A 12,500-nucleotide genomic window follows, 5' to 3' on the forward strand; every position below is an offset into this window, starting at 1 on the left:
CATCTACCCACTAGTTGCTTTTAAAAAAGGCAGATCAGAAAAAAAAAGAAAAACGATCTGAACTTGAGATTATAAGAGATCATTCGCAAGAATCGAAAATTGGCGGATACCCGAAAGAATGCTGAAGAGGATATAATAATTGGCCAAAGAAGTTGAATTTGCGAACAAAACATAAGTGTACACATATAATTTACACGTTTGGCAACCGAATGCAGTAATGGGTATTTATGTTTAATCATTGACGTAGTAGCTAATTGTTGATTACGTTGGTTTGAGAGAATGTCCAATACAACAAGTTGGGCTTGAGTAAATGTACACGTTGAACGAAACATAAAGCAAAAGAATTTGAACGTAAATATAATTGAGAAAAAGAAATTAACGAAAACACTTATAAACCGAAAAACAACCACTATTGATAATGAAATGTCATTAAATAGGTTCTTTGTTTTTTGGGATTTTTTTTTTTTTGGGGGGGGGGGGGGGGTTGTTTTGTTTTGCCTTGTTATTTATATATTTGTTTGGTTTTTTGTTTTGTTTTTGTTGTTTTTTTGTTTGTTTTTTTTTTGGTTTTTTTTTTGGTTTCAAATTCAAATTAATGTGACGTCTATCCTATCTATTTTTCTCCCCTCTACTGCCCCCTTTCCTTAATGTTTTCCCCGCTGACCGAATAGTAAGCGTTATCTAACAATGGTAATTCTAAAATTGAGTTTTTATATAGATAGCGCAATATCTACTACACGTGCTCAACGCGTTTAGCAAAGGGTCCCTAGCCAACATCAACACTTAACATATAGGACAAGACATGATGTCTGTTAGGCGACATTATATCCCCCCCCCCCAACAGAGACAACGCTGTTAACGGCCATGTACTCATTTCACACCTGAGTACGGTGAGAGAATGTGAGTAAAGAGCCTTTTTTAAGGACTCAGAGCCTGACCCGAACCCAGGACATTCCAGTCCGAAGGTGTGTGTCACACCACGTCCACATAGCCGCACATAATACTTTATCTTATGTCGCTGTATCATTGCTGATCCCAGCTGGAGTCAACTTCAAATGTAACACTTATCAAGTTACAGAAACTGGGATAAACTGCCAATAATATCTGTATAGACCTTACAATAACTCCAAACGACTATGAACTGGTCTTGGCAGTGTCTGAGAAAAAAAAAGATAATTATTGTTGTTTCCATTCCACCCTTTCAATGCAATTCCTGCCTTTATTCAAAAACATAAAAGATATGTGTCAGCCTGGGCTACATACAGAAGAAGTAGAAAAATCGATAAATATTATTTCTTTAACCTGTTTTCATCGCAAATCGATTTATTTTGAATACCAGTCTTATCGGTTCTATTCAATAGTTATAAACACTAATCTATTTTATTTATTTTGTATTAACCCTACGACATATTATTATTGTTTACTGGCCCTTTTCGTTCCTCCTTTTCCTCTTCTTCTTCTTCTTCTTCTTCTTCTTCTTCTTCTTCTTCTTCTTCTTCTTCTTCTTATTATTATTATTATTATTATTATTATTATTATTATTATTATTATTATTATTATTATCTTCCCCCTCCTCCTCCTCCTCCTCCTCCTCCTCCTCCTATAATCCTCCTGGCCCTCCTCCTCCTCGCCATCATCCTCCTATCATCCTCCTAGCCCTGCTCGTCGTCGTCCCCTTTCTCTTCTTCCTCCTCCTCCTCCTCCTCCTCCTCCTCCTCTTCCTCCTATCATCCTCCTGGCCATCCTCCTCCTCCTTCTCCTCCTCTCGTCCTCCTGGCCCTTCTCGTCGTTTTCGTCGTCGTCGTCGTCCTCCTCCTCCTTCACCAAAAATTGCGGCACACCCATTGACTACTTCAACCAACCCCCTTGCCTCATCAATGGAACAGAATATCACCACATCTGCTAAAGAAGAACATTGTGGGGAAATTGCCCGACGGGTTATTTATCCTTATTATTGAAGAGTGTATCATCAAATTCTCAAAGCGGCATGAGCATATTGTCGAGTCTGAACGAGTGGACATCCTATATAGCCCAGTGATATATAAAGGTTATCCTTCATAGGCTTTTGGCATTGCCCACTGATATATAAAGGTTATCCTTCATAGGCTTTTGGCATTTCCCACTGATATATAAAGGTTATCCTTCATAGGCTTTTGGCATTGCCCACTGATGTATAAAGGTTATCCTTCATAGGCTTTTGGCATTGCCCACTTATATAGAAAGGCTATCCTTCATAGGCTTTTGGCATTGCCCACTTATATAGAAAGGCTATCCTTCATAGGCTTTTGGCATTGCCCACTTATGAAGAAAGGATATCCTTCATAGGCTTTTGGCATTGCCTACTTATATAGAAAGGATATCCTTCACAGGCTTTTGGCATTGCCCACTTATATAGAAATGCTATCCTCCATATGCTTTTGGCATTGTCCACTATATAGAAAGGATATTCTTCATAGGCTTTTGGCATTGCCCACTTATATAGAAAGGCTATCCTTCGTAGGCTTTTGGCCTTGGTCAACAACTCGTTGAATTAATATTCTTCGACACGTGAAACCCCAACTGTCTTAAAAGAGAACCCGTGACCCCAAGAAGTCAGGAAGAGAAGGCTCTAATAAGATTAGGGTTAGAAGCGATCTTTTTTGGGATCATACGCGGTACCAGTAAAATCACGGGTTCGAGCCCCATCGCCGCAGCGACATTTTTATTCTCTATTGTCTTCTGGCACTTTCCTACTCACTTCAATTCTAACTGTCTTAAATGGCAACCCCTTTAAGTTTAAAATACCTAACTTTTAAAAAGACAGTGCCGTGTATTCTCAAATACATTAAAGGTCACATGCCTGTCAACGCGCTATGTCTGTCTAAAACGGAATCCTAATGTGTTGTTTACCAATGGCTTCCATAGCAACAGACAAAGCCATTGTTTCTTTACTAACAAAAATAATGAATAGCTTGGAGTGACGCTCGATAGCCAAAGGCGGATGAAGACAATGGTGTTGACGAAGAACATGGGCTGGTGTGTATTGTGTACTGTTATTGTGACACATGGGTTACGGCGAAGGAATATCATAATAAATTATTAGTATTGTATATAATAATAATAATAATAATAATGGATAGGAATGATTTGATAGTTCAGAGAGGGCAGGGCAATAACTGGCACATAGTCATTGAAGTAGTAAACTATTATTTAGTAATCGACAGGTAACAAGATAGATAGATAGATAGATAGATAGATAGATAGATAGATAGATAGATAGATAGAGAGATAGATAGATAGATAGATAGAATTAAAAAACGAGGTTGTAAAAGAACAAGGTGAGAATAAATAAATAGATAGAGATAGATAGATTGATAGATAGATAGATAGATAAACAGATAGATAGATATATAGATAGATAGATAGATAGATAGATATAGATAGATAGATAGATAGATAGATAGATAGATAGATAGATATATAGATAGATAGATAGATAGATAGATATATAGATAGATAGATAATAAATAAATATATAAATAAATAGATAAATAAATAGACTGATAGATAAAGTAAAATATACCAAGTATATATGTTGTTTAAATAGGGAAATTATGGAGGGAGAGAAAGGTAACGATGACGACGACAATGATGATGATCATATATATGATGATGATGATGATGATGATGATGATGATGATGATGATGATGATGATGATGATGACGAAGACGACGACGACGACGACGATGATGATGATGATGATGATGATGATGATGATGATGATGATGATGATGATGATGATGATGATGATGAAGATGTCTTACCGCCATGTTGTTGCTCTCCATCATGGAGGTCTTTGTAGTGGAGACGTGGACGTACTTGTGTGTGAAAATGTGACGGAGCTGAAAATCAGTAATAAAAAAAAGACATAATACTTTACAAATCTTTGATAAAATATGTACGATATAACAAGAGGTATTTTGTGGAATAAGACTAACATCATATTTTTTACTAGGTCAATCAAAAACCTTTTTTTCTGCCTAGTCAATTCTACATTAAAGATTGAGCTTTGAGCTTTTTAAGCTTTTTTTAAATAGCGCAATATCCACTAAATGTGCTCAAAGCGCTTTACAACGGGTCCCTGAACAACAGCAACACGTAACATGTAGAACGAGACATGACGCCTATCAGGCGATCCTATAATTTTTTTTCCGGACAGAGACATCGCTGTTAACGTCAGGTACTCATTTTACACCTGAATAGGATGAGAGAATCTGAGTAAAGAGCCTTTTCCAAGGACTTAACTATGCGCCACGCGAGGCTCGAACTCAGGACCTTCCGATCCGAAAGCGAGTGTCTTGACCACATAGCCGCACAATAAAGATATAACTTATTGACAAATAAATGAGTGATCAGCGAGGGAATCTCAACACAATTGAGGATCTCTGGGCAATGTAGATGCGGCTATGCGGTCATGTGGTATGACACTCGCTTTCGGATCAGAAGGTCCTGGATTCGAGCCTCGCCGGGCGCATAGTTGAGTCCTTGGAAAAGGCTCTTCACTCACATTCTCTCAGGTGTAAAATAAGTACCTGGCCGTTAACAGCGTTGTCTCTGTCCCAAAAAATAATGTAATATCGCCTAACAGGCGTCATATAACGTCCTACATGTTAAGTGTTGATGTTGACCATGACACCTAGTAAAGCGCTTTGAGCATGTTTAGTGGATATTGTGAATCTAAAAATAGATTTATTCAGCTAACGGGCACTTTTCTCTTTATTTTCTGTCTCAGTCTTATTGATATAAGTGCCAGCCACATATTTTACTGAGTTACTGCTCTTCAATTTGTGTGGCTATGTGTCTTGATGAGGGTGTCATGGGTGGAAATGAAAAGAATTGAAGAAATTTTAGAAATGGCAAACAGAAAAAGATCACTGATAACAAAAATCATCAAACGCCAAATGGAATTTTTAGGACACATTATCCGCCACCCTGGTTTGGAAGTACTCGCCTTGACTGGAAAGATGAATGGAAAAAGAATAAGAGGAAGACAAAGAATAACTTATTTGAAAGGGATAAGAACTTGGACAGATGAAGCTGAGAAAGGTGGCGCTGCTTTAATAGAATTGGCAAGACATAGATCAGCTTGGCGGAAGATGACCTCCGACGTCTGCTTCAGATATGGAAATACATGATGATGATGTGTCTTGTGGTACGACACTCGCCATCTGTCTGGAGGGTCCAGAGTTCGTGGCCTGCTCTGAGCGGCTCATAGTTGAGTTATTGAAAAAGGCTATTTATTCACATTTTATTACCGCACTTACACTAGTTGTAAACTAAGTATCTGGTCGTTGATAACGTTGTGTCTGTCGGAAAAAAAATAATAATTTGGAACATCGCCTAACAGGTCACATGCCTGTCAACGCGATATGTCTGTCTAAAACGGAATCTTAATGTGTTGTTTACCAATGACTTCCATAGCAACAGACAAAGCCATTGTTTCTTTACTAACAAAAATAATGAATAGCTTGGAGTGACGCTCGATAGCCAAAGGCGGATGAAGACAATGGGTGTTGACGATGGGTACGTTCTACAGGTTAAATGTTGCTGTTGGTTATATATGCGGATCCCTTGTTAAACTTTTTGAGCACGCTTAGTGGATATTTCAATTGTAAATGTTTTGTTTTGTATTAGTTTTATCTAGTTGTTTTGTTTTGTTTTGTTTTTGTTTTTTTTTTGTTTTTTCCTTTTTTTTTCTTTTTCTTTTTTTTTTTTTTTTTTTTTTGGGGGGGGGGGGGGGTTGGGCTGTTTTATTTAGTTGTTTTTTGTTGTTGTTTCTTCTTTTTTGTTTTGTTGTTGTTTGTTAAGTTGTTTTTTTTTAAGTCTTATTTTAGTTAACTCAATGGATAACGTACCTGTACCACCTGGCCATAGACAACCTTCTTGCCGATATTTCTCTTCTGTTCCATCTCATTGTCTTCGTCTTCGGCGATAGCGCCAAGCTGAAATGATTACATAATATTGTATGCTGTTGTAAAGGAAGGGAACAAGGGCACACACAGCCTTGTAGGGAGCCAAATCCATAAGGAAGTATATCTCGATTAGAACCAATGTATATATTTCATGAAATTCACATTTAGAGGGAATAATGAAAATAGTGATCAAATTCATTATCATCATCATCATCATCATCATCATAATCATCATCATCATCATCATCATCGTCGTCGTCGTCGTTGTCGTCATCGTCGTCATCATCATCATCATCCACATCATCATCAACAACATCATCATATTCACCATCCTTATCATCGTCATCATCATCATCACCATCATCATCACCATCACCACCATCATCATCATCATCATCATCATCATCATCATCATCATCATCATCATCATCATCATCATCATCATCATCATCTGCAGCAATTTAGATACAATTGCCTATAATAATTATATCTTTCCTTTGATCTTTCATTTACGTGTACGCAAATGCATTTAATTTAGTAAACACAGAGGAGAAATAAAGATATTTGAACAACATTTCTAAAATACGCATTTTCATAAATGTAATTTATTTAGTAGTAAATATAAAGGACAGGCAACTATTATAAATATTTAAACCAGATTTTTCAAAGAAGCACATAATTTCTGTGCCATAAAAATGTCAATGATAATATGATAATATGTTTGCTGTTGATTGTTAATTCACGTAAGCTTTGCATTGAGTAAAACGTTTAAAATGTATAAAACATTTAATTAACCATCAATTCATCCCGGGTTTTTTAAGTGTGTGTTTACAAATCCAGAAGAATCCAATTAAATTAAATGTGACCCTTTGCCTCAAAACGGTATTAAATCGGGATGGTTAAGATGTTGAAAATTGAATTTATAGCCAGAAATATCAGCTTGTGTTGAGTTTGTATGTTTTATTGAGGAGAATGGATACCATATTTTAGGGTGCTAATGACAACAAGTTATATTTTTGACTAGTTTAACATTAAATTCGCCTTTTAGGGATCTGGTTCGTCCCGACATAATACCGTTTTGAGACGATGGGTCACAAATATACTATGATGTTTGCAATGATGTTTGAAAAGAACTGCATCGTCTTAAAAAAAGAAATTATAAGCAGAACAATGTAATATTATAAAATTTCATCGAACCGAGAGGGTGCAATTCGGTCGCTCGATGATAATAGACATAACATGTAACCGTCGTGCACCTATTTGCAGGTCCGATAACCCAATTCCTGATGGGCTCATTGTTGTAATGGAAATCTCAACAACAACAACAACAAAATGACACAAAATAATGTCCATTCCAACAATGTTTAACAAGGCTCATAAGTGGGTTCGAATGTGTATACGTCGTCGAATGTAACCAATCATCTCAGAAATGCGGCTATAATGTGGTATGGAACTCGCCTTAGGATCGGAAGGTCCTGGGTTCGCGCTATAGAAGCCGGAATAAACTCCGGCTCTCTGGGTCCTAAGGACTCTGAATGAGACTACATTAAAGAAAAAATTAATCTATAAATTGACTTTTTGAAATCCATTTCATCCTGACATCTGTAAATGTTGCTGCTCGAAGCTCGAAGAAAAAAATAACAATGTGAAATTGAACGTAAGCTTCAATTTAATATACGAAAACAGATAAAAATGTTCGTTTCGGGTTGTTTCCTCTTTATCAACAAAATCATTCGCCCATAGTGTTATTCATCCTGTTTTGTTGATAAAGGGGAAACCCGAAACGTCCATTTTATCTGTTTTCGTATATTAGATTCAATCAATTACACGTTGTTAATTACTTCATCTTGACATTAAAACATTTTGAACCGTGGGTCTATGATTGCAATGGCCGAAATACGACATATGTCAATTCTATATTATATTCATTGTCTGTATCCAATTATGTTTTGATCATAGTTATAAAGCAAACAAAATTGCCTTTGCCTTCTTTGTCACAAATAGAAATAAATGTGAACCTTGCCAACTCCGAGGCGTACAGTCAACAATTCATGCGAAATATTCAATAAAATATTAGGGTAAAAAATTATTTCATGTCAGATATAGATAATAGCTTGCATTTTTTTTTCTAACCCCTTTATAACGAATCTATTAAAGGTAGACGATATAAATAAATGAATACAACCAAGTTAAATATTTTTATTTTTGCACAAACGGGTTTTACGTAAATAACTTTGAGGTCTATTTAACAGGAGTAAATAGTTTGTCAAAAGCTGTGGCAATATATCTCCGTGATCTGTTTATCCCAACTTATGAATATGTATCATTGTTTCTTTAAACATTTGATCGTATTCAATAGGTATGGAATGAATGGACAATAGGGAATGAGATTAGCGGAAGAGTGGCGTCCCTTGATTGGACGTCACCCATAGTCTGTGACGTCACCGGCGGAAAAGTTATTAGAGAGAGAACGTCATGTTGGTTGTGCGCATGCGCATGCGCACAACCAACATGACGTTCTCTCTCTAATAACTTTTCCGCCGGTGACGTCACAGACTATGGGTGACGTCCAATCAAGGGACGCCACTCTTCCGCTAATCTCATTCCCTATAGAACCTCGGGGGAAATATGGAACGAAAATCAATGGGCAAATAATTGTGTATTTTAAATTTCTTTTAATTCAATCATAACTGGGGAATTTCCGATTAGGCTTCAGTCAATGAGTTTGAATTGTATAATGTTGATAACTAGACTTGATTAATATTATAACATATTGTTCACCATCGCTATAAACTTTGAATAAATATTATTATTATTGTTCACCATCGCTCTAGACTTTGAATTCCTCTCTCTCTCTCTCTTTCTCTCTCTCTCTCTCTCTCTCTCTCTCTCTCTCTCTCTCTCTGTGTGTGTGTGTGTGTGTGTTTGTCTCAATCTATCTATCTATCTACATATCTACGTATCTATCTATCAATCTATCTATCCATCTGTCTGTCTATCTATCTATGCTTCTATCTATCTATCTATCTATCTATCTATCTATCTATCTATTAACTATCCTAGTAAACTATGTATGTCGGCTCTCTGGTCAATATAATTACCGATACCGATAAAAAATATATAGGATTAATTGGACTCTTTTTTGTTGTTGTTTTTTTTTTTGTTTTTTTTTTTGGTCGTCTGTTACTTTTGGTTGGAATAAAGTTTTGATTATTTGAATTCAAGAATAATTATTATTGTGATCAGAATGGCGGCTATAATAATGTTGTGGTATATCATCATTGTGCCTAGATAGCAATCTGTGTAAAACTCTTTTTAATAAAACTGGACGCGTGCGGAAATTAATACTTCTTGAACACCTGGTTTGTGTTTTATAAAGATGAAACAGGATTATACGTTAATGGCTATAGGGGAATGAGATTAGCGGAAGAGTAGCGTCCCTTGATTGGACGTCACCGGTGTAGTTATTTGTAAACAAACCAACTACAAGCCAAGCCCTCCAAATAAAAAAAATTAGTATTCATATTTCTGTACAAAAATGCATATCACAATCAACGTTATGCATTTTTGTACAGAAATATGAATAATAAATTTTGTATTTGGAGCGCTCGCTTGGCTTGTGGTTGGTTTGTTTACAAATAACTTCTCCACCGGTGACGTCCAATCGAGGGACGCTACTCTTCCGCTAATCTCATTCCCTATAGTGACATCATATAATTAGATTTTCCCCATAAGTAAAGAATAAAATGAAATAGTTTCCAGCTTGACAATAAGGATAATGATAGAGAATGAACACAAATACGATCTGGCTACTCGTTTAGGAGTTCCATTCTAACAATTTTCTTGCTCAGTGAATAGAAAATAATTGTATGGACTGATGATACAAATGAACTTGTTATCTCAGTGCTATGGCTTAGTGTTATAATCTGTTTTGTGCGACGTTAACATATTTACAAGTCTGATAACCGGACGCTGTTATGGCCTCGTTTTATCATTGTTGTTATGGGAAATATAATTTTACGTTGGGTTGAGAGTATTTACATTGCAACAAAATGATCATAAAAAATTTGGTTATTAGACCTGTATATAAGTATACATTGATATTGTGTGATTTGTGTGTTTTGTATGTAAAACTCATCAAGCCTTTGTAAATACTATTTATGGGTTGTATTCATTATGGTCTTCATTCATTGTGATGGAAACCACTAAGGGAGATAATAAATGATCACAACAGTTTCCTAATGTTATGTTAATAAAAATGGTGCTGTTTGAAGCTAGAAGAAATGTATAGATAGTTCGAAGATGACGTCACTCAGGTCTTTGTTATTGTTTTTTGCCATCCGCGTTATGATTAATGCTCACTGAACTGTATTAACCTGACTATATACGTTCATGGATACACACAGTTTTGTGTGTTGGTCCGTTATACTTCCGGATGGCAATGTTATGATCTTCTTGGCCAAGCGCATACTATCTATAGCAATAGGAAATGAAACGAAAGCTTCAATTCATTAAATGAAGACAGATAAAATGGACGTCTCGGGTTCCCCCTTTATCATATCAACAAAACATGATGAACGGAATACTAAGGAGGAATGAGAGATGTGACATTATACATATATATATATATATATATATATATATATATATATATATATATAATTTTAATATTTACCACAATGTTGGAGTCAGTCTACATCGATGTTTCAGGCCTTTTCAGCAATTCGTCAGGACTGGGTGTTTTACAGTCCTGACGATGGCTGACAAGGCCTGAAACATCGATGTAGACTGACTCCAACATGGTGGTAAATATTAAAATAATAATTCGCTCCATTGCTACATGTCGAGCACTATTCGTACCATATTTGTATCCAACACGATTCAATATATATATATATATATATATATATATATATATATATAGAAATATATATATATATATATATATATATATATATATATATATATATATATATATATAAATATATATATATATATTGGTATAATGAAAAGCTATGTTTAGTGCCATACGTCAGGAGGACGTAGCTTACTCCAATGACACATCTTTCATTCCTCCTTTAATGGCTTAGGTAAGGTGAATAAACAACACATTATTATTATTATTATTATTATTATTATTATTATTATTATTATTATTATTATTATTATTATTATTATTATTATTATTATTATTATTATTATTATTATTATTATTATTATTATTATTATTATTATTATAATGTCTCACCTTTGCTTGAGCAACGGCATTTTTCAGTTTGATATTGGTGGGTTCGTCTTCCGACTGTGCCTTTAGTTTGTGGTATTTTTTGTTGAGTTTGTGTCTGTTGGCCACACATATCTCGAAAGATACAACTGTGGAGCAGAATATTACAATTTAAAAAAAATGTTTTAATGGAGCTTTATATAGAGCAATATCCACTAAATATGCTCAAAGCGCTTTACAAAGGATCCCTGGCCAACAGCAACATTTAACATTTAGGACTGGACATGGCGATGTTATAATTTTTTCGGACAGAGACAACGCTGTTAACGACCAGGTACTCATCTTACACCTGAGGACAATAGTTTATATTTCAAACACAAAATATAAAATATATAAATATCATTCCCTTTATTCATTCCATTGGAAAAATTTGTCTTTAAGGTTTATTCCAAGGGAAGACTGGAATTACCCAGGCATCATCAAACTGAACTAGGGCGAGGTGACTTGCTCAAGGCCACACAGCGCATCGGGTTTTCCAACTCGGTGCCTTTTGGGTACGAAGCAAAGACCGCTAAGCCACGCTACCCCTTATTAGGACTTATCTATAGATAGTATGCGCTTGGCTGAGAAGCTCACAACATTGTCATCCGGAAGTACAACGGACCAATACACAAAAACTGTGTGTATCCATGAACGTTTATAGTCGGGTTAATACAGTTCAGTGAGCATTACTCATAAACGCGGATGGCAAAAAACAATAACAAAGACCCGATGACGTCATCTTCGAACTATCTATATCTTAGCTATGTGGTCTTGTGGTATGACACTCGCTTTCGGATCGGAAAGTCCTGGGTGTTCAAGCCTCGCTAGGCGCATTGTTGAGTCCTTGGAAAAGGCTCTTAAACTCACATTCTCTCACCGTACACAGGTGTAAAATGTGTATCTGGTAGTCAACTGCGTTATCTCTCTGTTGAAAAAAAATTGTAACATCGCCTAACAGGCGACATGTCTCGTTCCACATGGTATGTGTTGTTGTTGGTCATGGACCCTTTGAGTACGTTTAGTGAATATTGCGATGCATAGAAGCTCATTATATATTATTTATATATATATATTTAATTTTACAACATTCTGCACACTTATCACGGATACGGCTTGGTGGTTAACCAAATGTTATTTTTAACTTTCAATGATAAATTAGGGAGTATGCACTGGGGAAAGATACAGATAAAGATCTGAAATAGTGTGAATATAACCGTGCCAAACAAAGTACGAAAGACAAAATACAAGGAACCTTCCCCCCCCCCCCGACCCCCCCCCCCCC

General features: G+C 35.8%; 1 protein-coding gene across 2 annotated transcripts in view; it reads right to left on the reverse strand.

Moving 5' to 3' along the window:
* LOC144981045 (inositol 1,4,5-trisphosphate-gated calcium channel ITPR2-like) overlaps window positions 1–12,500 on the reverse strand; it is a 219,025-nt gene that overhangs the window by 143,663 nt on the left and 62,862 nt on the right. For both annotated transcript variants that reach the window (XM_078929132.1, XM_078929133.1), the window contains exons 4-6: window positions 11,201–11,325; window positions 5,896–5,982; window positions 3,805–3,882 (exon numbers count right to left, since the gene is read on the reverse strand). In XM_078929132.1, the coding sequence (XP_078785258.1) occupies window positions 3,805–3,882; window positions 5,896–5,982; window positions 11,201–11,325 (290 nt within the window). The remainder of the gene's footprint in view (window positions 1–3,804; window positions 3,883–5,895; window positions 5,983–11,200; window positions 11,326–12,500) is intronic.

The sequence above is a fragment of the Berghia stephanieae genome, chromosome 10 (assembly GCF_034508935.2).
Source record: "Berghia stephanieae isolate SIO BIC M18660-M18661 chromosome 10, UCSD_Bste_1.3, whole genome shotgun sequence".
Taxonomy (NCBI): Eukaryota; Metazoa; Mollusca; class Gastropoda; order Nudibranchia; family Aeolidiidae; genus Berghia; species Berghia stephanieae.